The sequence below is a fragment of the Vidua chalybeata genome (genome assembly GCF_026979565.1).
Source record: "Vidua chalybeata isolate OUT-0048 chromosome W unlocalized genomic scaffold, bVidCha1 merged haplotype SUPER_W_unloc_11, whole genome shotgun sequence".
In the NCBI taxonomy this organism is placed as follows: Eukaryota; Metazoa; Chordata; class Aves; order Passeriformes; family Viduidae; genus Vidua; species Vidua chalybeata.
Window position 1 is genome coordinate 288,790 of NW_026530322.1, and position 27,486 is coordinate 316,275.

Consider the following 27,486-nt stretch of genomic DNA (forward strand, 5'->3'; position numbering starts at 1 on the left):
TTTAAATCCCTCCAGGAATGATGACTCCACCCCTGCCCTGATCCCCCTGTGCCAAGGATTGACAGTACTTTCGATGAAGTCTTTCTCTCCCAAAGAAATTTATCCCAATACTGATAGATTTTGCCTAAATGAGGATTTGAGGACTCTTGTGTCATTACAATATTTTACAGAAAAAAACATCTGAAACTCTGCTCCTTTTTGAGTTTTTTGAGTGGTCTTTATAGCAAATCATCTGATACAATTGTGAGACACTGGACTATGACTCTAAACACTCGCCCTTGTGGAGGTGACAGTGGTTTGTTGAGGCCACTTTTGCATGCCCTGAGGAGGAGATGAGTTTTTCATTGTGCAATGACAAACCTCTGGTCCAAATAAGGCAGAGGAGGTGAACTTATCACCACCAGAGGCTACAAACTGGGCTTTGAGGCTGATAAGAAGGAGAGCCTGTGGAGACAGGATGGTGCTTTTTATCATGCCAATTTATCCTCCCTTAAACACACACACCCTCTCCAGGGAAGGTCACATTTACACATGAACCTACTGACATGAGAGGCAGCTGTCATGTCTTAGGAGGAGTCATAAACCATCAAAGACCTCCAAAGCTCCCCCAGACTCATTTCTGAGGCCTTCCACAAAAGGACTGCAAATGATGAAAAGACAGTGTAAAACTACCCCCGCCCTCCCCCCGAGGAGGTGCTTGGGCATTCCCATCTGAACCTAAGCATATATTTAATCCACTGGACTTTGTATTTTGTGGGCTTTTTTCTCCTACCCCCAGCAGATCAAGACCTTTGATCATCACTTTGACTAACAGCAACAATCAAGTCTTGTCGTACATCCAGGGATGGTGTTTATGTATCTTTCTACTCTTACCCTTTCTCTCTTTCTTCCATTCTTTTCCCTTATACATTTTTTCAAGAGAGTGATATATTTATGCTTTTATATTGGCATATCACTAGAGATAATGATAACCAAAACAGCAACATACTGTTGCCTAATATCAAGAGAAAAACTTGCAACAGTGTTAAAATAGTAAAATTAAAAGCAGATCTTTATTTGGAAGCTTACAGGTGTCCTGATAATCATGGGCACACCCAGCACTGTATTTCTACAATTTTTATAAGTTGAACAAATTAGCATATGTAACTAATATTGTACAATTAGAAGAGCACTTAGGTAATTTTTCCCCAGGTATTGCCCCATTGGAATTGGTCCAGGGTCTTCTTACACCATTACTTCTTGTGTCTTCTCAGATTCTGGTTGGAAAACAAAATATCCTTGTCAGGCTTCTCTTCTTGAAAATAAGACTAAACAGTACTTCATGAATGTGTTAGAAGGTTAGCCTATTATTCTAAAATCTAAGAGAAAGGGTAGGAAAAATACTAGTAGCTATTTGCTTATGTAATAGAAGTCTACAGAGCTATGAATATATGAAAAATATGTAAAAGGCAAAAAGCTTTAGATACCAATACCTGCTTTCCATTGTAACCAAATTGTTATAAAATAAACCATACACATATATATTTACAAACACTGATCATTCAATGTTGTTTCACACAAATCCACCCCAAGGGGTCTATTAACAAGAACCTGGGTTACCCTTGCCATTGCAGATTGATGCTGGCTAAACGCCAGTGCATTCATGAAAAATCATTCACTCATTCTCCTCGGCTATAGTTGAGAAGAGGAGAGGGAAAAAAAAAGAAATTAAAAAGCTCATGGGGTAAGATAAGGATTAGGAGAAAACACTCTAAGGGCAAAACAGGCTTAAAACTTGAAAGACAGAAAGAAAAATTTATTAACAGAATTTAAAAAGAGGATAATGAGAACTAAAATAAACCTTTAGAACACTTCCCCGCCTTCTTTCCTTCCTACCGACAGCGCAGGGAGACAAAACATAGGGTTTTTAGTCAATATGTCACTTCTAAATAATCTTTCTTCAATTCACTTAGGGAGAGGAGTTTCTTTTGCTATACCATGGGGTCTTTCTTACAGGAAAGAGTTTTCTGTGAACTTTTCCAACCTGGTTTTAATTTTCACAAGTAGCAGTCCTGCCCAAACCTGCTGCAACGTGAGTCCCTCTCACGGGCAAAACAGTCTTCCTACAACTGTTTTTTCTTGGGCCATTAGTTCACGGGGTACAGTTTTTAAGGATGAGATGTTCTAGTATAAAAGCAAGGGTCTTCTTCCTCTATCTCTGGAAGCAAGGGTTCTCTCTCTCTCTGTTTAAACCTCTCACCAGATCACAGCTTCGCAGCATCCACACACTCCAGCATGAGTACCTTGTTCTCACGGACTGCATGTGAATTCTGCAACCCCCCTCATGCACTTCATGAATTACAGGGAAACAGTCTGTTGTATTATAGTCCTCACCACGGCTTGCAGAAGAATTTCAGCTCCTCATGTGGGGCACCAAAAAAGAAAAGCTGCCACTGCCGCCTCTGCCCCTCTGTCCACAGCATAGCTTGCTAAAAGCAAATAAAGTTCATTGTGAGCCATGCTGAGATGGGAGTGGCCGCGTGGCGCCACATCGGCCGTGCAGTCCCGGCCATGTGGCCCCTCCTGGACTGGGGTGGCAACAGCCGCTCCTAGCCCTGGACACTCCCGGCCTCATCGTTGGGGCTGTTTTTGGCCCCAGGATGGCCCCCTCCAGCAGCATGAACCCGGCAGCCATGTCGGGAAAGGGCCCCAGCCGCTCCGCCAGGAATGTGCCTGGTGGGCTCGCCAGGAAGGAGCTCGACTACCCCGTCACCACTCCTCAGAGGCGAGGAAGAAAGAGAGCTTCCCATGGTTTTTCTTCTTTTAAATATGCCATTGTAGAGGCGTTACAAGCTTTCCTAATTGGCTTAGCAGTGTGCCTATTCTCAGAGCCAGCCAGTGACTGGTTTTGCCAGGCATGGAGGAAGCTTTTAGTAGCTCCTCATGGAAAATCACTTCCATGGAAGGCTTCTTCCCTCTTCACCAAAAATCAAGCCATGCAAAAAACCACCACACTCACCTTCAGGGGTGGGTCATAACAACAAATGCTTCGTGAACACTGTCAGGCTGAGTGCTGTGACCACTTCCTTGGAGAGCCTATTCCAGTGTCCAATCATCCTCTGGGTGAAGAACCTTTTTTCTAATATCCAACCTAAACCTTCCCTGACACAACATCAGGCCATTCCCTCGGGTCCTGTCATTGGACACCAGAGAGAAGAGATCAGAGTCTGCCCTTCTTCTTCCCCTCATTAGGAAGTTGTAGACTGCAATGAGGTCCCCCTCACTCTCCTCTTTTCCAGGCTGAACAGACCAAGGGTCCTCAGCCACTTCTCATACAGCTTCCCCTCAAAGCCCTTTACCACCTTTGTTGCCTTCCTTTGAATATGTGAAAAACAGAATTCACTGCTTAGAATTTTTAAAAGTTTAATAATAGTAGTATAAAAAAGGACAATACGTCCAGCATTGGGGTGGTCCTGGCCAACAGCCAAAGAACACACCGATGTATACAGACAATGTTATCTTTATACTGTTACTACAATGCTGAGATACATGCACATTCATGTATGTCATGCATTATTCAAACATTCTTGCGAACTTTCTGATGTTTTGGGAACTCCTTTGTTTGACTTCTTCACACTCCAGATTAACTGCATGTCTTAGTTTGGAAATGGGGGTGTGTATTCTATTCCTATTGGTTAGAGATGGGGCAGTTATCTTCTGTTAATTGGGCAGTTTTCTGGGGGAGTGTCGTGGGGACAGGACATTTTCATGCTCATTATCCCAATCGTGGTTTCTGTTCCCTGTCCTCAGTTTGTTTTGTCTTCCTTCCCCCCACACCCGGCTGGCTGCTGGCTTGCTGCTTAGCTTGCTTGCTGCTTTTGCTTGCTGCTGGCTGCATGCTTTGCTGGCTCTGCTTTCCTCTCTTTTTTCTCTGCTTTTCGCTTGCTTGCTTTTTTGCCATTTTTTTTTCCTTTTCCCTGGTTTCCGTTGTTCCCTTCCCCCCCCCCCCCCCCGAAGACATCGGACCTACTCCGGGCAGGAGCTCCCCCGGGGTCTGCGAAAGAAGCTCCGTACCCTCTGCGGCGAAGAGAGATACAGCTCAACCCCCTTGGACTGGTGAAAACATCTGTGGTCATCTTGGGCTATTTCTCTTGTGCTGGGGAGTGTTTTTTGTTGTGCCTTAATAAACAAGTTTTTTCCACTTCCCCTCTGAAGGAATTCCTCCCAAACCCGGTGGTGGGGGGGAGGTTGCGGAGGGTTTGGTTTCCTATAAGGGGCTCCTTTGGAGGTGTTTTCCCCTAATTTGTCCTAAACCAGGACAAATAATTTGGTGGCCCGTACGGGGAGGCCCAGACAAAGTGGAAAAAACTTTATTCTAATAATATTTTTGGCTTTAACCGTTCTGCGGGAATATTGGTATGTCTCTTTTTAAAGTTATGATGTCATTTGGAGTGAAAGCCTGCCTCTATTTGTGGTCATTAGGGTTCTTCGAAGTTTTGATAGCTTTATGGTCCCTGGAGTTATTTTCTTATCCAGAAGTAGCTCCGGTATTGTCCCTAATACGTAGCTTTTGTAGCAGAGGGGCACTAACGAGGATATTTATCGGGCTGGGCTTGGCTGTAATACTTTGCAAGGGGCTTATAAAAATGTTGTTATCGGCTCCAGGAATGTATAACTCGTGGTTGTGGCTGTGTACTAAATTTGTTATGGGGGAGGAGGTTTTTCAGCCTTTGCTTTCCTTTTCCTCCTCCGAATTGTTTACATCTCTATTAGGAAATGTCCTGTCCTCCCTGACTGCCAAGGATACCATCTTTCTGTTATTTAATTTAATAACCTTTCTCTATACTGTCCGCAGTTTATATAAGATGAAGGCTGAGATTTCTAGAGGGGCTGGTGAGACCTCTGATTTAGGAGTACAACCAAGGGTGAAAAATCCTGAGTGGTGCGGGAAATGGGAGGATATGGGCAAAATTTTAAAGGAGTTTTCTGATCCTGTAGTTTGGGACTTTCCATCCGAACACATCCAGAACCCAGCTGAGGTGGCGAAGTATCTGAAAGGGAAATGCCAGGATAACCCCAAGGAGAAAAGGATCATTGCAGTGAGCTGGGCCCTGGCATATGCTTATCGTACTCTGCTCGATACTGTAGGGCAGCAGACAGAGGAAGGGGGGCAGGGAGATAAACCAGCAGCAATCCCAGTCACTCAGGCTGCAGCCAACAGCCCAGGTTCGAAGCCAGCAGTTAAACCAGACTGTAAGCCTCAACCAATGGCTGTGGCTACTAGCACACGAAGTGGAAAGTGCACAGAGAAGACTGATCGACCAGTGGATGACAATGATGAGTATGATGCAGGAGAAGGACCCTCAACACCTCCTGACATAAAATCAGGAGTCAAAGCAACTGGCACAAGATCAGAGACTAATATTGATTCCTTCTCCCTGAAGGACCTCCGAGGCCTAAGGAAGGATTATCGGCAACAGCCCGACGAATCTATAATTAGTTGGCTGGTCCGCCTTTGGGATGCGGCAGGGGAGGCTACCATTCTGGATGGCACTGAAGCAAGGCATTTGGGGTCCCTGTCACATGATCCTGTCATCGACCAAGGCATGATGAGGGGCGCTAGCCCTCAAAGCCTCTGGGAACGGGTCCTGGACAGCGTAGCGCAAAGATATCTGTGTGCCGATGACCTCTATGTCCAGCAGACACGATGGAAGACCATAGAACAGGGGATCCAACGCCTGAGGGAGATGGCAGTGGTGGAGATCATTTTTTCAGAAGACGTAACAATTAGGAATCCGGACCTTGTACCATGCACACCTGTAATGTGGAGGAAACTGGTGCGACTTGGGCCACCTGAATACGCTTCTGCTCTAGCAATAATGAAGCGGGAGGAGGTATATGAGACTGTGCTTGATATGGCAAAGAAGCTTCGGGCATATGCGGATGCTGTACATGGCCCGACCCATGCCAGAATTGCAGCTGTGGAGACACGACTGCAGGAATTAGAAGGAAAAATAGAGGAAAGCCGCAAGAAACTCAGGGAAGAGATTAAGGAGGACCTCCTCCAAATCTCAGCTGTGCAAATTAGAGGCCCTGGCACCCAACGCAGACGTTCCTTTGTTGGGGAGAGAAGGTACACCCCACGAGCTGAGTTGTGGTTCTTCTTGCGTGAGTCTGGAGAAAACATGAGGAAATGGGATAGGAAGCCTACTGCTGCTCTGGCACAACGGGTGCGTGAATTGAAGGAAGGTAAGAAAAGGAAAGCAGCCCCAGTTGCCCATACCCGAACAGCCAGGTATGATGATGACATGTCTGATCCCCTTGGGGGAACCTCCAAGACATATGCCCAAGGAAAGAAGGATTACCAGGCATAGAGGGGCCCTGCCTCTAGCCAGGTAGAGGCATGGGAAAACCGTGTTTTCTGGACGGTGTGGATCCGATGGCCTGGCGCATCAGAGCCACAAGAATATAACGCTTTAGTGGATACTGGTGCACAGTGTATGCTAATACCATCCGGATATGTGGGGGCAGAGCCTGTTTTCATTGCCGGTGTGACAGGGAGATCACAACAACTGACCCTGGTGGAAGCTGAGGTGAGCCTGACTGGGAAGGAATGGAAGAAACATCCCATTGTGACCGGCCCAGGGGCTCCATGTATTCTGGGCATAGACTTCCTCCGGAGCGGCTATTACAAAGACCCGAAGGGACTCAGGTGGGCCTTTGGAATTGCCGCTGTAGAAGCAGAGAGCATTAAGCAATTAAACACCTTGCCTGGACTGACAGAAAACCCATCTGCAGTAGGGCTCCTAAGAGTGGAAGAGCAACGAGTGCCAATTGCGACCTCGACAGTGCATCGCCGGCAGTATAGAACGAATCGAGATGCCGTGATCCCCATCCACAAACTGATTAGTGAGCTGGAGAGCCAAGGGGTGGTTAGCAAAACCCACTCACCCTTCAACAGCCCCATCTGGCCTGTGCGTAAATCTGAAGGAGAATGGAGATTGACTGTGAGACGTGTGCTGCCATCAAACAGGCCAAGCGCGTGAAGCCCCTATGGTATGGGGGACGGTGGTCCAAGTACAAGTATGGGGAGGCCTGGCAGATTGACTACATCACACTGCCTCAAACCCGCCAAGGCAAGCGCTACGTGCTCACAATTGTGGAAGCCACCACAGGATGGTTAGAAACCTACCCTGTGTCTCATGCTACTGCCCGTAACACCATCTTGGGCCTTGAAAAGCAGGTCCTTTGGAGGCATGGTACCCCTGAGAGGATTGAGTCAGACAATGGGACTCATTTTAAGAACAGCCTTATCAACTCCTGGGCTAGGGAACATGGCATTGAGTGGGTGTACCATATCCCCTACCATGCACCAGCTGCAGGCAAGGTAGAGAGGTACAATGGACTGTTAAAAACCACCTTGAAAGCATTGGGTGGGGGATCTTTCAAAAACTGGGAGCAGCATTTGGCACAGGCCACCTGGTTAGTTAACACCCGAGGTTCCACCAATCGAGCAGGTCCTGCCCAGTCTGAGTCCCTGAATATAGTAGACGGAGATAAAGTCCCAGTGGCACATATCAGAGGTTTGTTAGGGAGGACAGTGTGGATCAATTCTGCCTCGAGTACAGACAAACCCATTCGTGGGATTGTCTTTGCTCAGGGACCAGGTTGTACATGGTGGATAATGCAGAAAGATGGAAGAACACGATGTGTACCTCAGGGAGACCTGATTGTGGGGTGAGACTCATATGCAAACATCTCAATTTGCTGGATGTTGCTGCCATTGTTTGTACATTAAACCACACAGACATGGGACAGAAGGAAATGTGTAAATGTCGAAAGTCAGAGCAAGTGAGAATGGAAGGGAATGTGTAAGTGTGGAAGGTTTGAGCAGGTGGGAAGGAAGTTCAGTAACATGTTCACGATATGGGATAAGGGGTGGAATGTCATGGGGACAGGACATTTTCATGCTCATTATCCCAATCGTGGTTTCTGTTCCCTGTCCTCAGTTTGTTTTGTCTTCCTTCCCCCCACACCCGGCTGGCTGCTGGCTTGCTGCTTAGCTTGCTTGCTGCTTTTGCTTGCTGCTGGCTGCATGCTTTGCTGGCTCTGCTTTCCTCTCTTTTTTCTCTGCTTTTCGCTTGCTTGCGTTTTTGCCATTTTTTTTTTTCCTTTTCCCTGGTTTCCGTTGTTCCCTTTCCCCCCCCCCCCCCCCCCCCGAAGACATCGGACCTACTCCGGGCAGGAGCTCCCCCGGGGTCTGCGAAAGAAGCTCCGTACCCTCTGCAGCGAAGAGAGATACAGCTCAACCCCCTTGGACTGGTGAAAACATCTGTGGTCATCTTGGGCTATTTCTCTTGTGCTGGGGAGTGTTTTTTGTTGTTCCTTAATAAACAAGTTTTTTCCACTTCCCCTCTGAAGGAATTCCTCCCGAACCCGGTGGTGGGGGGGGAGGTTGCGGAGGGTTTGGTTTCCTATAAGGGGCTCCTTTGGAGGTGTTTCCCCCTAATTTGTCCTAAACCAGGACAGGGAGATATCTTCTGTTAATGGGACATTGAATATCACTGCATGACTGATAAAATTACATCATCCGATTGTGAGAAGTTCCACCCAGAGGGAGGAGCCAAGCATTCCTAACTGGATATAATCAGAGAATTGGAAGACCACAGCCAGTCTTTCCCACTGGATTCCCAGAGGAAGACCAGGTCCATCTACACCACCACTGGATCTTCAGAGGAAGACTACATCCTTCTACAGGATCACTGATTCAACAGAACCACATCTGTCACTCCAGGAGGACTGCAGCCACCATTTCAATTCGACTGCTACCAACACTCTGACCCACAGGTTGTCAGGTCATATTCTGACTCTGTCAGTGTTGTTTTGTATTACTGCATTGTTTATTTTATTTTTTATTTTCTTCCCTAATAAAGGACTGTTATTCCTGCTCCCATATCTTTGCCTGAGAGCCCCTTAATTTCAAAATTACATTTTCCATTTCAGGGGAGGCTCCTGCCTTCCTTAGCAGACACCTGTCTTTTCAAACCAAGACACTACATGAAATTCTGTGTGTCAGGTCAATATATTTTATTTCTTCTTGTGTCTCCATCCTGCTGTTTCACATCCTCTGATGAGGATTCGGTATGTCCTCCTTAAATTTAACATGGTATTCTGTAATTGTCCTGCGGTGCTCTGGTTTGTGTCACAGTTATCTTATTTTGGACAGGTTGTTCAGTGGATGGCCTTACACTGTTTTTAGTTACACAAAAGCCTTTTTTTACATCTTATGTTTTGCTAAGGTCTATAACACAGTACATTCATCACACTATTATTTCCATAAGTGATACACAGATATTATATTCATTACACTACTATTTCTATGAGAATACATGATAGATTATATTATATTACCAAGCAGCTAAAAAGAGTTATAATTTATACTATTTCTAAATTCCTTTAATCACTAACAACGTGCATAAGCTAATACATAAATGCTAAAGCCAATATTATCTGGTCATTTTTTACAAACACCGTCTAATAGTTTAATATCCTTCTTATATTGTACTGCCCCAAACTGCTCACAATTTTCAAGGTGAGGACTTGAAATCATTGCAGTTTTTCATATATCATTCAAGAAGACATCAAGAAAGCTATGAAATATTATTTAAATAGTAAAATGCTTTTATTATTTGCTTTATAATGCTCGAAACACATTCAGTCTAAATAGGGGCATTTTTATTCTGAGCCCATTTAGTTGTTTTATGCTGTTTCACTGTTGCAATGCTCTCTTGGATTATCATCCCAGAGTTTATAGCCTGGCTTTTGGAAGAAACTGTTTCTAGGAAATTTCAGTAGGCCACAAGGATATGGATGCAGCTCAAGAATTAGCTGAACTGCTGTAGAACTATTCAGGTATTCATTCCATCTGCTAGTCTTGCTAAAAGCAAAGGTATAATATGAAAAGATTTTGATGTACAGTTGTTTGAAGAAGTTCTGTATGTAAACATGTTAAAGCTGTACCATGAAAGCCCTGAATCTTAAGAGATGCCTGTACACAGAGTATTAAGGCAAAGCCAGAAACTTGAATTAATGATCCAAATATGACTACAGCAAAACAAATTTAAATTTGAACTTTCTTTCTGTAAGAAGCAATTTATTAGCTAATGTTAGAACTCTGAGTGGGCAGAAGTGATGTCTTGATTAGTGCGATCTTAGTTTGTGCTATTGTACTTAGTTGCTGCTGTAACTTCTATAGTAATTTCTTAATATTCTGTACAGTATTTCTCTCTGGAGCTCTTCAACCAATTACAGATATTAGTTTAGCCCCATACCATTCTTGTGACTGAAAGGGGAGGTAAATGTTATCCTTGTTCTCATGAAGAATGTTCGTAAACAGGGAGTGGCTTACAATTTCAAGCGTTTTCCAATATTGAGTACATCAATACAGAGCTTACACTTACTAGGTTTGTGACCTGTGGAAGGTTTCAGAAAATTTGGGTGTCACACTATGACACTAAATAACTCACACATGGACACCAGATGCAAAAGAGGGAAGAAAAGAACCAAAAGAGAGATTTTATTTTCTGACTCCACAATATATAGGATTTCAAAAGTGACAGTGGATTGGAGGGTGAAATTACCACCTCTCCAACCACACTGGTCAAACCAACAGTCCATCAATTCTCTCCACCCACAAAGAAGAATGCAAAACAATCATTATTTACATGAACAATGTGAGAAGATTCAGTAGAAATATGTAAACATCAGAAGGCATAGAAAACTTTTAGAAGAGCTTTAAAATTCTCAAAAGAACAGGGCAACATTTGGGCACCAGTGTTTTCTTCTGAGCTGTAAGGAAAGTGAGTGGTGAAGCCAGAATCAAAGCTACTGCTTTTAACTGATAGAGTTAATGTGAGTCATGGTCCACGCTGCTTCTGCTGGCAGAGGCTGTAGATCATTCAGGCTTTTGCAGATCATAATCAGAAATAGTTGTTAGTCTGGAGATTTAACATCAACAATTATTTTTTTTGTTCTTGTTGAGTACAATATATGTAAACGTTTTAGATGAGATTCAGAAAGTACTTAGGCTCTTAAGTCCTTTTCAAGTTCCAACCTCTCTACTGAGCTTAATGAGAGATGAAAGCCTAACACTTCTTGAATTCAATTTTACATAACTTCAGCAACATAACTAAGGCATATATTTTCTGATTTTGAATTGCATTTGTGTTATGCATTTTTCTTTAATGGGGATTGTATACATATAAGGTTTTACTCTGATTTTATTAAATATAAATATGTTTGTTCTTTCAGGAGTGCATTAGAGCCTTAGGCCGAAATAAACCTCATACGCCATTCAGAGCAAGTAAACTTACTCAGGTGCTAAGAGATTCATTCATAGGAGAAAACTCTCGTACCTGTATGGTAAGTTTCTTTAGTTAACTGTATGCTTTAACAATTAATTGAGATTATACATTAACTGAGACTATATTTGAAGTTAGTCTTTCAGCAGAGGCATTTCAGATAACTTTCTCTCATCTCACTTTTTATTGACCTTTCTAATTGCTTGTTTTAGTTTTCTAGCTAGACAAGCTAGAAGCACTTTAGGTTGAGGGCTTTTTGTTTGTTTTTAATAATGTCTTAATTGTAATATTGTTTGTTGAATCAGAATTTTGGAAAAGGTGATGTACACTGGAAGTATAGTGGTAAGTTATGATCTTTAAATTACAAAGGCAAATTTAAAATTGGTATCAATGGTATCAGAATACACTCTAGGCTGTTAAGGGGAGTAGTTGGGACAGATGAGATGAATAGTTGTGTACTGTATAAAAGTGCATTTGCATCAATCTGAAAAAACAGAATTCTTCTGTCAGATGGGGGAAAGAACAGATAAAAGCACAGATATCCAGTGGTTATATTTGTGCATCCTTAATATTTCTCCTTATGGGAATGTAAATTCTCTGCAGTGGAGACTGACTGTTAAGCTTGTTTGCTATGGTGGGTTGATCTTGGCTGGCTTTCAGGTGCCCACCAAACCACTATATCATTCATCTCTTCAGCAGAACGGGGGGAGGGGGGGAATAAGATGGAAGTCATGGGTCAAGATAAAGGCAGTTTAATAAAGCAAAAGCAAAGGCTGAATGTGGAAAAAAAGGAAAACCAAAGAGTTTTATTATCTATTTCCCATCAGCACACAATGTCCAGCCACATCCTGGGAGGCAGGGCTTCAGCATGTGTAGCAGTTGCTCTGGAAGACAAATGTCATAAAAATGAATGTCCCCCTTCCTCCTCCTTTTTCTTAGCTTTTACATCTGAGCAGACATCATATGGTATGGAATATCCTTTGGGTCAGCTGGCCTGGCTATGTTCCCTCCTAGGATCTTGCCCACACCCAGCCTACAGGCCTTTGAGGGTGAGGGGGCAGAATGTTGAGACAGCACTGATGCTGTGGCAGCATTGCTCAGCAGTAGCCAAAACACTGGTGTGTTCTCAACACCTTTCCAGCTCCCAATGCAAAGCACAGCACTGGGAGGGCTGCTATGGGAGAATGAACTCCAGCTCAGCCAGACCAAATATATTTGTGTTGGTTACTTTCCACAGGCTCCTTGGAATTAGTCTAGAGGTGACAGAAATCTTCAGATCACAACACGAAAACCATGGTGTTAGGGGAGTCTAGTATTCTCTTTGGATGTTAGGTATGGTTCTAATATGAAATTGGTGGTAAAATAGCATTTTTGACTAATCTTTTTTCTTTGGTTTTTCTAATGAAAACACGGAATTGTTTTCTTTCCACTGGGACAACTTCATAAATCATATTCAAGATCAGAAAGCTAAACCGTGCATCTCTAGGCAATGTATCCTCACTGCTGAAGAAGTTCTGGAAAGGAAGTAACATTTTTGAATGTTTTGTGATGTTCTCACCATCACCTTTACCACTCCTTAAAGTGCTAACAAGCTGTCTTCATTTTGGTGAAGCTTTTTTATTTAATTATTACTCTTCTCATAGAGTTAACATAACATTTTTCCTGTTTAAATGCATGAAAATGCCATTGAGAATAATCCATGATGTATGGGTGTTTAATTTTTGGTAAAGCTTCCATTCCTTCCTTTTATATTCAATATAGTTCTAAATTAGGAAAAAAAAATCTCCTCTGAAAGTGAGTGAAATTATGCTTGAATTATTTATGTTATTCACATAACTGCAGTCACTTTAAAATTAAGAATAAGAAAACTCTTTCATGATGAGACACTGCTTTCAAACTCATTCTTCCTGTTACTATTCCATGTAGTTTCTCAGTATTAGGACCACTTGTAACATTCCGGGTTTGATGTTTGTTTGCATGTAATTTTTATCCAGAATTTAATCAGCAATGTTTTCTCTTAAGACAGTGATGTAGGAAGAGTAGCACTTGTGTGGTTATGACTTACTCTGAATTACAGTTAAAAGGAAGGAGAGAAAGAAAAGAAACCTACAGTGCATCTTTACGGTTGCTTGAATTCAGTTCTTGCATTTACAGCACTTGTTCCTGTGATAACTAGATGAATGCAGAAACAATCTGCCTGTCTAGAGATCTGACAGGTTTTTGAACAACATACATTGAATTAAGGGAGGTGTAGGAGATACCTTAGCCTGGAATTACCTCCAGTCCTCCCCAGTTCCCTGGAAAGAGGAGATTTGCACTCCAGTGGCCAAGTGGTGAGAAGAGTGGACAATGATCTGCAGCTTCTGGGTCTTCCTTTGCCTTTTTTATCAAGAAAATGCATTCAGCCTTCCAGTGTGATATTTGCATTTGGTTCTTTGGCAGAGGGCCTAGTTTTAAAGCATGTTCACATTTAGGTTTTATATGATAGACTGGCAAAATTCTACTGATTAAATATACAGGTAAAGAAAAAGGCATATCATTATAGTTTACAATAGCTAAAGTTGAATAGTATTTTATTAAATTAAAAGAGTACTTATCCTGCAGGTACACTGACTGCTTGTTTGCAGCAGAGCTAATAACTGGGGTGCTTCAAACTTCTAAAAATGAATGCAAATATAGTTTAATAATGAGTAGCTTCATTTCATGTTTCTGCAGTTGACTGTAGAGATCTCTGCTATGTTCCCTACAAGTGTTTATGTGAAGTAAATTAAAGCATAGAAGAAATTACGAGGAATAATTCTGTTGTGGTGGTTTGACCTTGGCGAGCCGCCAGGTGCCCACCAAAGTTGTTCTATCACTGCCCTCCTGAGCTGGATAAGAGAAAGAAACTATAATTAAAGGCTCATGGGTTGAGATAAGGATGGGGAGAGGTCATAGATTTTCCCGGGTTGAAAGGGACCTTAAAGAGCTGCCCAGGCAGAAAGGGACCTGGGGGTACTGGTCGACAGCCAGCTGAACATGAGCCATCAGTGTGCTCTGGCAGCCAAGAAGGCCAATGGCATCCTGGCCTGTATCAAGAGTAGTGTGGCCAGCAGGAGCAGGGAGGTCATCCTTCCCCTATACTTGGCACTGGTGAGGCTGCACCTTGAGTGCTGTGTCCAGTTTTGGGCCCCTCAGTTTAGGAAGGACGTTGAGACACTCAAGCACATCCAGAGGAGGGTAACGAGGCTGGTGAAGGGCTTAGAACACAAGCCCTATGAGGAACGACTGAGGGAGCTGGGGTTGTTTAGCCTGGAGAAAAGGAGACTCAGGGGTGACCTTATCACTCTCTACAACTTCCTGAAAGGTGGTTGTAGTCAGGTGGGGGTTGGTCTCTTTCACCAGGCAGCAACTGACAGAACCAGAGGACACAGTCTCAAGCTGTGTCAAGGGAAATATAGGTTGGATATTAGGAAGTTTTTTACAGAAAGAGTGATAAAGTTCTGGAATGGTCTGCCTGGGGAGGTGGTGGAGTCAGCATCCCTGGATGTGTTTAAGAAAAGACTGGATGTGGGACTCAGTGTCATGGTTTCGTTGAGGTGTTAGGGCATGGGTTGGACTCGATGATCTTTAAGGTCTCTTCCAACCTAGTCATTCTGTGAATTCTGTGAATTCCTGTGATCATCAAGTTCCAACCCCACTGCCATGGGCAGGAACACCTTTCACTAGACCAGGTTGCTCAGAGGTCCAGCCAACCTAGCCTTTGTCAGGAAAATTATTCCATGATGTCAGAGGTTTATGTTCAAAAAAGAGACAGAGGAGTCCTGTAATTTTATTCAAATAAAGGGAAAGGCCATGGGGCATTTTCCATGGGGCCTTTCAAATTGCTAGAGGACGCAGCCTCCTTTTTATCCTAATTTCCTGGCCTCATTTCCCTGTCTTTTCCCCCATTGGCTGAGGTACTTGAGAGGTACAGACTTCCCGCATCACCTAATACAGACCCCCTTCTAATGCGTACCTCTGCCTTTTTCTTTTTCCTTGTGTCTCTGTTCTTTTTCTCTAAATCCAGGGATTTAACACAGTCCTGAGTAACAGCCTGTGTCAATTAGTGGAATTCCTATGGAATTTATGGTTCCACCCATTGCTTCGTTCACCTCTCAGTATCTAGCCTTATCTACCAGCAGGCCCACAGTTTGTAAAGACACCTCCTTCTCATTCCTGTCAGCACTGTCTGGGGCAGCTCCAGCCCTGCAGTGTCAGCCTCCCTGCTCCCTTTCAGCCCGGTGGACCCAGCTGGTTTTAGCTATTTCATTACTATGTCTAAGCTTAATTAACAGCAGAAATAAAAACTGTATCTTTATAACAAAGTTACTTTAACATCGCTCATATAAAATCCATTTTAACATTTGCAAAAAGCCAATATTATAGTATGTATCTATAACATTCAGAGACAGCTCTTCACACTCAACCCACCTCTTGATGTACAGGGAAACCCCTCCTCCTTTCCTTCCTCCCCTGTCTCTTCTGAACAGCCTGTATGTTGCTGTTGAGTCAGGGACGGGAACAAAAGACTCCAGTCTTCAGAAGGTGAAAAGAAGGCGTTTAATGGAGAATCGCGCCTGGCTAAGCTAAGACTTGATTGGTCTTAGAGTAAAAACCTCTCACACTATTGGTGAACTAAGAATAGTACACGCTGGAAAATCATATCTATAAACAACATGTGCAGAAAGAGAGATAATAATTGTTTTAATTCTTTCTCTGAGCTTTCTCACAGATTCTCACAGCTTTCTCACAGCTTCTCACAGCTTCCCAGGAAAACCCTGGGAGAGCCATGTCTCTCTCTCTGTTCAGAGGATATGTGATTACCACACCTGTAGCCATCAATAGTTGCACTCCAGTCATGGGATTCATCCCACCAAGTTTCAATAATGGCAATGTCTCAGTTTGAGAAAATTTAAAGGAGAGCACTCTGAAATGAGTTGTTTCCCTTTATAGGCTCAAACAATCCCTTTCCACAAATAAGGAACAAATACAAGTAAATAAGTTAAAAAAATAAGTTTACTAACAAGCGGAACACCAACAGGCAAAGAATAACAGTAAATGTGAGAAATTATGTTCACTTTTAAAATTTTAAAGGTTTATTAAACCTTATCAAAAATACAACAGAAGACTGAATAAGGAAAATTTACAGTGCTGGGAGTAAAGGACTCAACCGCCATGTGCTCATCCACAAAATGAATGCTTTGCTTTTTATACCTCTAGCCCCTCTCAAAGTCTTGTCAGTCGACTCCTTCTTCGCTGTCCAGTGGTGGAGATCACTTTCTTACATCTTGATTGGAGGTCAGGTGTTGCCATAGTAACAAGCCGACCCTCCCAAATGCCCTGACTACCCAGGCCATACCGTGATAACAATGCAAAGCGGGGGGGGGAAACATAGCTATACATCTACAAAACTTCTCTTAACATATACATAATATTCACCCCTTAATTGTGAGAGTCAACTATCACATTGCTCATCCATAACAGCAAATAACTGCTAGATACCAAACTGCTAAAAACTCACACCCCCATCCCTACAGGAACAAAGAGAGACATTAAATGCCCTTGGCACTCAGCAGGGATGACCTCAGGCTTGTAGGACAAAGGGATAAGATGGTGTCAGATCCCTCTCAGAAAGGCAGGAGCTTCACAGAGCAATTCCAGTAGCAGACAAAGCAGACGAAGGTCTGATGACTTGCCTGGGGTCAACTCTTTCCCCATGGTGAAGCACAACAGAGCAGGCATGGCAAAGTTAAGAAGCTGGGCTGGGGCCACTCAGTGTTTTCATTCACTCACTTAGTGCTATTGATGGTGACCTGGGACAGAGTGAGGTCCATCGCTCTGCTCCTGCCAGTGTGATGCCCCTGACTGTGGACAGGCAGTTGCGGAATTCACCCTAAGGCAGCAACAGTCAGGAAACAACAGCAAATAACCACCAGATACAAAGTGCTCAATCCCGCTGACTCCCCAAAACAGAGACCCAAAAAAATTGCTCCCCACAATTCCAAAATGCTGCCCGGGATTTTGACTATGCTGGTGAAAGGACAAAGGGAAAAATCATGTCAGTCTTTTCCCAACCGCCCCCTTCTCCATTGTCTTATCCCTTGCTCTGCTTATCTCCTGACAGCTGGAGCACCGACTGGAGTTCTTTGGACCCAGGGGCTGGAAACTCACAGAGGCAGGGACAGTCAAGACCAAGCAGCTGGGCTCGACCCTCTTGGCTGGCTGCAGCTAAACAGTGGCTTGAACTGTGGTGGGCGTGATTTATTAAAATATGAATATCGATCTAATATCGATATCGATATCTAACTGAGATGGACAAAAACTCTAACAGTTTAAAGTTAGAAAGTGTATGTTTATTATAACAGCAGAGCAGCACGTGGGATAACTCTCTAATGCACACTGCAAAAATCACAGGTATTCCAAAGCTCTTTTATTTACAGAAGTCTTGAATACACGAAATATGAATGCATATTCATATCCCTGTCACTTCCTCTGCTCCGCTTCGTATGCTAATTGGCAAAAAGGCTATTAAGCATGCATAGTTTTGTTCCCTGAAATGAGTCAGGGGTCCATTTTGGGGAGGAGTCTCCAAAATGAGGAAGTAAAATAAGTCTTCCTCGTTCTGACCTTTCTACCTTTTCAATGCATATGTGACAAATGAATCCTTGTAGTTTTCCTGTGTTCAATGGATTCCTCAATTATGGGAAGTCTGCAACTGTTTTCATGTCCCTGAAGTCTGTTTAGCACATTCTGTTTTTCATGATAAGCACAGCTACCTCAACATAAAGTTGATAAGCAATGAGTTACTACATCCTGGATATCTTATCTAAGATCTGGCTACTGTTAACTATGAACAAAGCCTATCTGCTTCCGCTAACTCAGCAACATCTAATTTAACTATCATCTTAACTTTCCTAAAATTCTTAATTCTTCAGAATTAATCTCATTCCCCACTTCTTCTTTGAAATGAGTAAATTCCTTTACTCAGTATACAGAGTCTTCTTCATCTACGATGTACAGCTAGTGTCTCTCAAGACTAAGCTTTATGCCTTTGATAGTGATGTTAAGGCTGCTACTCATCGTAGCATCTTCTAATTTTAAACAAGTATTATAACAGATAACACTAAACTTATGCTAACTAAAATAAGCAACACAATTATAGGGTGTACTAAGGCATTCAGTATACCGGTTGTTGTCGGTGACTACCTAAAAAGCGCATCCTACCAATGATGAGACAAATGTTCCTCAAGCCTTTTAAAAACCCCTTTGATGGTCTCTGTGTCATGGTGTATCATAATTAATGTCTTTTTTTCTCTATCTCTAATTTCTTTTAAGATTTCTCTTAATTCGGGATGTTTCAACAACTGGGCAACTAAAGTCAAATTCATTCTTATGGGCACAGGCAGTATCTTCTGCACAGTGACTAGGTTGGCCTTTAAGTATTGATGTGATATTACGGGTGCCTGATAGGAAAAATCACATCTCTTAATTCTAACAAAATTGCAAATACACAAATTGAATTGAGTCTCATTCACAATTTGGTTGTCTATCTTTATGATGGGGCATGCTGTCCTAAGACAGACACAACCTTGTCCTGTATACACAAGTGTTCTGGTTTGAAAGCAAAACCAGTGAGAGACTCCAAGTCAGAAATACAATTTATTGGGAAAAGGGAAAAGAAACAAAATACATGCAGTAATACAAAAGGAAGACCACTTACAAAGTCAGAATACAACCTGACACCCCTTTGGCCAGCGTGTTGGTAGCAGTCCAAATTGGAGTGGCTGCAGTCCTCTTGGAGTGGCAGATGTGCTTTCTGTTGGAGCAGTGGTCCTGTAGAAAAGGTATAGTGGAAATCCCAGCTGTGTCCTCTTGGAAACCTTTGGGAAGGCTGCCTGCCTGTCTGAAAATCTCAGAATATATCTAGGTGGGAATGCTTAGCTCCTCCCCCCTGGGCAGAGCATCTCACAATGGGCTGATGTCATTCTGAGTCATGCGGTGGGTCCTTAATCAGCTGTTAAACAGAAACGGCTTTTGGAGGGAGTTATCTCTGAGTCATGTGGCAAGACATTGATGGGCTCATTAACAGGAGATAAGGAAAACTGCCCAGAAGATAACTGCTACACAGATGGCAATAGAAAACATCCTGCTTCTCAATCTCGGACAACAAGCGAAAGTTGTCTGATTGCCTGAACGCGTTTCAAAGTGACATACTTTGGTCTGTATCTAAACAAGTGTCTTTGTCACCTTATAATGTCCTTTCACATATGTATCTTAGTTGTCTCTTCTCAGTATAGGGCTCTAGATTAAAGGTTTGCCACTTTCTTTTAATTTCTCGTGCTCACCTCCTGTGTTCAGAGGGGTACAATACAGTTCTTTCGTGGTTTAATCTTAAGGGGACTATCGGATGTATTAGGTCCACTGAGGCATTGTGTATAGTTAGAATAAATGCTGTCACCATACAAGTCACAGGGTTATAGGTGAAATTGACCAGCACCCACTAAGACTGAAGTTCTCTCTCCATATTAGAGGCATTGTCCCAGACAATTTTACGAATTTCAGCAGAGAATGTTCTCTCTCTACTTTCTCTGATAACTGTAGTAGCCACCGATTGCATGTACAGTTGTGCTTGAGTACACTCTAGAGCTAGCGAGATGTTTTCACTAGCTGTGCCTAGTGCATTAATTATTACCTCATGATCACGTTCTTCTGTGTTTTCTTATTCTGGCAAAATTTTGGCTAATTTCTAATGATTGTTACCCAGTGCTAGTAGAGAGGATTGCAAAGGTTGTTGTAATTTGACTAAGTTGTTCTCTACTGTGGTTAACGTATTCATCAGCACTTCTGAATCTATTGTGTTCAACACTCCCAAATCCTGTCTCTAGCAACCCAGTGAGATCTTTCTTATTCTTAAAATAGGGAGGCATACTTTTCTGAAGCTAAGCAGTCCAGTCCATAAAGGGGTTCCTGAGAAATGGGGCACATTCTGGCTGAATGTGAGAGGCATTTACTTGTACTCCCATTTCTACTCATTTTAAATACTACTTTGGGTTTACTATCAGCCTCTGAACTCCTGTCTTCTTAATAGCATATGGCCCAATTTTACTAACTACAGGAGTTATTTGTTCTTCTACTTCTGAAGTAGTTGGTATCTGGGTGATCACAGCCTTTCCTGGCACTGGTGGAGTAATCTTGGTCTGGTTCTTATGGACCACAGTGATGTTGAAGTCAATGTCATACCCTTTGTATTAAAATACAAGTCCTCCGGGCTTCACCCGGGTGCCCAGCCTGTCCGGGGGAAAACCCTCAGAGGACTGGTCCGCGGGGAGGATGTGGCGGGACCCGGATAGCTCCACCGTAAGGACGAGAGGGCTCCGAAGTGGCTTTATTCCTAGAGGCTTTATTTCACGCGAGCTCTCCAGAAGGGAGCGAACTCCGGAAGCCCCGAGGAAAGGCGGGGCTGGGTATTAAGGGCAAAGAAGTGGGAGTGGTTAGGGTACAAAACAGCCAACAGGCAACGGGTAAAGGGGGGGAGACAGAGTGGGGTGACATACAGACAACTAATCGGGGTACAGAGGAGGAGTGGTATTCTAACAGGAGCCAATGGGGGTAACAGAATAACTGAACTTTCTGGAACTGGGGAGTATGCTAAACATTGATGGACAGCTCTTCTGGGGTGGAGAGCAGCAGCTGATTTCTAAACTGTTGCTGCCTCCCAAGGGAGAGCAGGAACCCCTCCCACAACTCCCCCTTTCTGATTTATTAAAAAAACATTCCCCAAGTTCCTCGTTAACATTTTCTTAAAGATAGTTAAGGCTACAGAAATTAAGAAAATAATAATCAAAACCCAAATTAAACCTTTAATGATTGGCACGGCCCACCCAGGAACACCCCACTGGGAGAAGGTCTTGTTCACCGCATCCACGGCCCTGGTTTCAGTCTTTAAGTCTTTGACTAACGCCTGGATTCGCTGGATGTTGGCTTGGATGGATGTGCTCTTCGATGTCAGATTGAAGCAGCACATCCCTTCAAAGTCCTCGCAGCTATGGCCGTGGGCGAGCAGCAGAAAATCGATGGCCGCTCTGTTCTGTAAGGTGGCGTGCCTGGTGGTCTCTTCCTCTGCCAAGAGGTCTGATAATGCGGCAGACGTAGCATTGGCCTGCTTACTCATCCAACACCCCAGGTGAGAAATCTCACCGAGGGCTTTCGCTGCCGCGTACCATGGTAGAAAAATAGAAGCGGCAACCCTCTTTCCCTCACTTCAATCATAAATTTCGGAATCGCAATGTGGGTCAAATTCACCATACGATCGCTTTTTGCGTGCCAATTGACTTTTCTTCTTCCAATCCAGAATTTGGGTTTTATTGGGGGTTAGCGTCATAAGCTTGCCAAGGCTACAGGGGCCCCCTTTGGTATTGGAGGGGATCCCAGCCCACGCCCTCTCCCCACAGATGAGAAACACACCCTGAGGGAGCTCCTTAGGGAATGGGTAGGACTTGGACAACACAGGGCTTGTGTAATTGCACCACTCATTGATGTATTTTCTATTTGCTGGTGTTACGTCTTTGATGTTTTGCCCTGGTTCTGTTTGTGGGGCCTTAGTATAAAACCTAATGCAAAAGTGGACCCTTGTGGACCCCAGTAGGTCCAATTCCTGGGGTTCCTGTGGTGCCTGTGGTAGTGTCCTCATCCAACTCATCCAGGAGTCCACCGGGTTGAATTTCATCCCCGTGAACGGAAAATCATTTTCTGACTGGGGGACTCCCACCAGGCATGTAGACAACGGATTGTCTACACTGCCCATGGCCATGCAAAGCTGTTCTTGTCCTATAGACTTTGCCAGCGTGACCCAGACGTTTTCCTTGGGCTGTGGCACGAGCCAGCTTCCTGTCAGGTGGAGCCATAAGATGGTGACAAAGGCAGCTGCAGGAAGCCGGTCGCTGCGGGGTGTTCTGGCTGATGTAATTGCCATCTGGGTGGTCGGTAATCTAATAACTCAGACATACAAAAAGAAGTAAGACCAAGGGTCCCCTCAAATCCCCATCCTCCCCCGTTTAAATTAACATTGAAACAGAAAAAATGTGGGGTCAGGTGTGAGGGTAAGGGGGGCGAGGAAAGTGGTAGGACGGGAAAGGGTAAGGAATGGTTGGGGATGGGGTCAGGGGGTAAACTGTCCAAGCCGGTGGGAAGTATCGATTGGTTATCAGAGTCCTTGTGGCGGCGTCGATGGGTCTGCTTCCCTTCCTTTTCCTCCGACTCCAGGCGACGGTGGTATCCGCTGGAGCTGATGTCTCGGGGGAGTGGTCCGGGGGGTGGCTTTCCTCCACGATGTCTTCCCGGTATGGTTTTATAAACTTGCCTGAGATACACCTGGGGCCCTGTTCTGTGGAGACACAGCCATACCCTCTCCCCCACGTTATCAGCGGGTATGGACCTTTGATGTTCCTGGACTCAGGGTCTTTAACGAGCACTGGTGGTCTTTCTTTCAGCTGTGCCCTGGTGTTATTGTGAAAGTGGCGCAGTATCGGGGGGTTTGGCTCGCGGTCCGAACAGTTCATGAAATTGAGAACATATAGGGCTTTGCACAACCTCTCTACAGGGCTTGTGGTAAGGGCCGAATCTTTTTGCTGCTCTAATAATTTTTTAATTTCTTGATGTTTTCTCTCCACAATTGATTGTCCTGTAGGGTTGTGTGGGATACCTGTGATATGGTCAATGCCCCATTGTTGCATGAATTCCATGAATTGTTTGGACACAAACCCTGGTCCATTGTCTGTTTTTATTGTTTTAGGGACACCCAAGGTGGAGAAAGCCATGTATAAGTGTTTGATGATATCCTTTGTTTTTTCCCCCGTGTGGGTGGAGGCAAACACTGCCCCCGAGAACGTGTCCACAGACACATGGATGTACTTCAGCCGCCCAAAGGAGGGAAAGTGTGTTATGTCTGTTTGCCAGGTTTCCAATGCCCCCAATCCCCAAGGGTTAACCCCCGTCGCTAAGGATGGTAAGGTGTGGGATTGGCAATTGGGGCAGGTGGCTAAGATGGCCCGCGCCTGCTCCTTGGAGATTTTAAACTGACGGCAAAGCGCCGGAGCATTCTGGTGGAAAAAGGCGTGGCTCATCTTAGCCTGCATGTGGACATCTGGCAAGGTGGGTCTTAGAACTGTAGGGTTTACAGAGGTGGAGGTGGCCAGCATCGCCAGGACGTCTGCTCTCCGGTTTCCCTCAGTGATGTCACCTGGCAGGTCTGTGTGTGACCTAACATGCAGAATGTGATACGGTTGCTTCCGGTGGGAGATAAGCCAAATGAGTTTTGAAAGCAAGCTGTACAATACTTTGTTTTGAATTTCTTTGAGCAGGGCGTGTTCAGCCCTTTCTGCTATCCCGGCCACATATGCCGAATCAGTGACGAGATTGAAAGGTTGTTGAAATTTTTTGAAGGCTCTCACAACCGCTGCAAGCTCAGCGATCTGGGGGGAACCCTGAAGTATTTGGACGTCAGACTCCCACTTCTGACTGTCCGGGTCCTTCCAGGTGATCACCGACTTGTGGGATCTACCTGACCCATCGGTGAACACCGTGAGAGCACCTTTCAATGGAATCTTACTTTTGAAAGATTTTGGGGCCAAATACAAGGTGTCTTTAAAAAGTTTGTGTTTGGGATAATGTATTAAAATTTGACCAGGATAGCTGTCTACCGAAATCTGTAAATTTTCATTTGTTTGTAAGAGGAAATCCAATTGGTCCAAATTTAATGGTAAATAGATGCATGCTGGGTCACACCCTGCGAGGGTCCGGAGGTGCTGGCGGGCCTTGATAATAAGTTTTGCCATTAATTCCGGAAAAGGTGTAACCGTTTTTGCAGGCTGATGTGGGAGGAACAACCACTCTATGATTAAGAGTGAGTCCCTCTGGCTGTCGTCCCACTGGAATAAGAGGGCATGTAAGTTCGGGGACTTACCTGAGATGGCACAGTTGATGGGGAGGGACCGCACGACCCAATGTGCCTGGCGGGACTTGATGGCAGCCGCGACTCTCTCCAGGGCCTCACGGGCATCCGGGGTGAGGTGGCGTGGGGATGCCAGGTCGCCGTCGCCTTTCAGCAGCTGGAACAGCGGCGACAGCTCCTCTGTGGTGAGTCCTAGGAGCGGTCGGATCCACGTGATGGTGCCATAGAGCTGCTGCAAGTCCCGCAGGGTTTGAGGGTTGTCCTTGATGGTGAGGGACTGGGGCGTGACGGTTCTTCCCGTGATTAGGAAGCCCAAATATTTCCAGGGGGATGACAGCTGGATCTTCTCCTCCGCAATTTGGAATCCTGAGTCCTTGATGGTCTTTATTGTCTTTTCCAAGGCCGCTTTCAAGTAGGTCGCGTCAGCGGCGCAAATTAAAATGTCGTCCATGTAGTGCAAAAAGATTGTCTCGGGAAAGAGGCGACGGACCGGGGAAAGGACCTGAGCCACAAAAGTTTGGCAGAGCACAGGGGAATTTTTCAATCCCTGGGGCAGAGTGGTCCACTGATAGCGCTTATATGGCTCTCCTCGGTTGATGGAGGGAACCGAGAAGGCGAATCTGGGAGCATCTCCGGGATACAAAGGGATGTTAAAGAAGCAATCCTTGATGTCAAGGATTGCAAGCTGCCAATCCCGGGGCAGCATGGAGGGAGAGGGAAGGCCTGGTTGCAAGGGGCCCATATCTTCGAGAACATCATTAACCCTGCGTAGATCTTGGAGCAGGCGCCACCTGTCTTTGCCGGGTTTCTTAATCACAAAGACAGGTGTGTTCCAGGGGCTGGTGGAAGGTATTAAATGCCCCAGGCGCACCTGCTCCTCCACAAGTTCATTGAGCGCCTTTAATTTTTCAGATGGTAAGGGCCACTGGTCCACCCACACCGGTGTGTCAGTTTTCCAATTGAGTGGTGGGGAGGTGCGCTCCGCAGTGGCCCAGGCTAAAAATCCCACGCAGGGCTAGGGATGTCAAGTCGGGCACCCCATTGGGACAAAACGTCCCTACCTAACAATTTGATGTTGGAAGCTACCACAAAAGGCCTAATCGTGGCAACTTGACCCTCTGGCCCCTCCACACATACCAGATGTTTGCTCCGGTGGGAGTTGACAGCACCTCCCACGCCGGAGATTGTGCCACAAGGGGACACCAGCTCCCAGTCGCGAGGCCACTCTGCCTGGGGAATGATGGTAACATCCGTGCCGGTGTCTGCCATCAGGTCTAGTGAGATGGACTTTCCCTGTAAAACAAAAGAAGTCTTAATAATAGGTCTCTGTCTGCTTACATTTTGCACAAGGAAGGCCGAAGAGTCCAAATCCGAAGAAAGGTCCGTTGAAAGGTCCATGCCGGTGTCTTCTGTGTGGACATGCAAGATGTAGCAAAGGGCTAAAGGAGACCCCTTAGGCAAGGAGAATGGAGGCTGGTAACATACCACGGAGACGGTGAGCTCTGTCCCTGGCTCGAAGTAGGCGACCTCTGGGATGATGGTGAGGTCATCCGGCGTGTTGGTGGTGTCTCCTAACAGCAAAACAGTGGTGGGGTAGTCACAGTAGGGCGGTGGCAGGAATCCCGCCAGGACGCGAACCAAGTCCTCATCTGGAAACATGACGTGAAGGCTGGTCCGGAGGACTTGGCGACGGGCGCAGTTCAGTTGCCTGGTTCTTCTGAGGAGCCGGAGCCCGTCCTCCTGGCTGCGGACATCCGGAGAAGTGTACCGCTGGGGCCGTGGTTCTCCGGGAGAGATGGCAGCCCCGGGCGCTGGGACGGGCCATTTGGTGTCATGGCGCGGCCCATCACCGCGCTCCGCCTTCCGTTTCCCGGCCGATGGAAGCGGGGATTCCTGTATGTTGGTCTCGGGGAGGCGTTGTAGGGGTGGTAAGACCTATCTGGCGGCCAGTGTGGGCAGTTCTCTTGGATGTGGCCCAACTGGCCACAGCCGAAACAGCGAGTGTTCATCAGGTCTACCATCGCCTCCCCCACCCCTTTGCTCACCGCAAATGCCACTGTTTGCTCCATTGAAGTCGCCTTGGTGCATGCCTCTACCATCTTAGCGATGGTAGGCTCCGGATCCTGGGGAAGAGCTCTCAGGATCTTCTTGGTCTCCGGGTTGGCATTGGTCAGGGCCATCTTTCACAGAAGTTCTTCTCGGGCCTCGACGTTCTCAATCTGCCTGTCGATGGCCTCCTTTAACCTGTCCACAAACTTGATAAAAGTTTCATCAGGGCCTTGAAGAACTGATGAAAAGTTTTGGAGAGGGGTGGTACCATCGGGGATTTTCAGCAGTGCCTCCTTCCCAGCATCCCTTATGACACTTAACAAATTCTCGGGAAGGAGGATTTGGTCCTCAGGTCTGCTAAATTCCCCCTCCCCTGCCAAAGCTTCAAGTCCCTCCACGCCGTCTCCTAACACCTCCCTGAGATCATACTTTGTTAGGAGAGGCTTAATCAATTTTTTCCAATGTATCTCCCACAGAAGGAATTCTGTGGGGGACAGCAGGGCCTTCGCTATATAGCGAAGGTCGTGTTGTATAAGGCAATGTCCCGAAAAAGTCAGATCTAAAACGTTTTTAAAGAAGGGAGATTTTCTCCCATAATCTTTTGCGGCTCTCCTCAACTCCTTCACTTCCACGTATGGTAACTGTTCCCACCTCGGCTCTTTTCCCCTCTTATGCACAACTGGTGCCGCAAATGGACCTAGATCCCTTGCGAGATCTAGGTCCCCATCCTTAATGGCCTCGGCCCGGATCCGGGCCCAGCCCTCCCCCGGCTTGATTGTTTGCCGGGGGTTATCACTGTCCTCATCCTCTTCCGAGGATGAGGCAGGACGGGCTAGGGCGCGGAGCCTCTCCCTTGCCGGTGGGTCCCGGTGCCAGGAGACCCTGCAGGCCAAGATGGCCTGCTTCCGGCTGGGCCTACTTTCGGTTCCGATGGCGTGGGAACCGGGGGCGGCAGGAGAGGGGGCGTGGCCTGACCCACCCAATGGGGCGTGGCCTTCCGGCAGGCCTGTCCCACCCACCAGGGGCCCACCCAGGGGCGTGGTCAAGGAGGCAGGATAGGAGGGTCCCGACATCACCGAGATCGACGCGTGATGGGGGGCGGGACCCGACACGGGGGCGGCAACTGAC

The 27,486-nt window shown here is 45.5% G+C and overlaps 2 protein-coding genes across 2 annotated transcripts in view; one reads left to right on the plus strand and one right to left on the minus strand.

Annotated features, from left to right (window-relative positions):
- The window catches only part of LOC128782856 (kinesin-like protein KIF2A), a 48,013-nt gene extending 35,627 nt beyond the window's left edge, over positions 1–12,386 (plus strand). The window contains 2 exon segments of the mRNA XM_053933347.1: positions 11,290–11,400; positions 12,354–12,386. Coding sequence (XP_053789322.1) covers positions 11,290–11,400; positions 12,354–12,386 — 144 coding nt within the window.
- A 10,061-nt stretch (positions 12,387–22,447) lies between these two features.
- On the minus strand, positions 22,448–24,760 carry LOC128782857 (uncharacterized). Its single transcript, XM_053933348.1, has 5 exons — positions 24,522–24,760; positions 24,322–24,406; positions 23,525–23,644; positions 22,795–23,488; positions 22,448–22,743 (listed from the first exon to the last, which is right to left on the minus strand). The coding sequence occupies exons 1-5, from the start codon at positions 24,758–24,760 to the stop codon at positions 22,448–22,450; spliced, it is 1,434 nt and encodes a 477-aa protein (XP_053789323.1).
- Between the last annotated feature and the right edge of the window lie 2,726 nt (positions 24,761–27,486).

What these genes read in the sequence shown, in the direction of transcription:
- LOC128782857 (XM_053933348.1), bottom strand. Translation starts at nt 24,760, where the DNA reads ATGGACGACATTTTAATTTGCGCCGCTGACGCGACCTACTTGAAAGCG. An exon ending in CAGCTCTATGGCACCATCAC is followed by an intron (nt 24,407 to 24,521) that starts GTGGATCCGACC and finishes GATGCCCGTGAG; the next exon opens with GCCCTGGAGAGAGTCGCGGC. An exon ending in CATCAACTGTGCCATCTCAG is followed by an intron (nt 23,645 to 24,321) that starts GTAAGTCCCCGA and finishes TCCCACCGGAAG; the next exon opens with CAACCGTATCACATTCTGCA.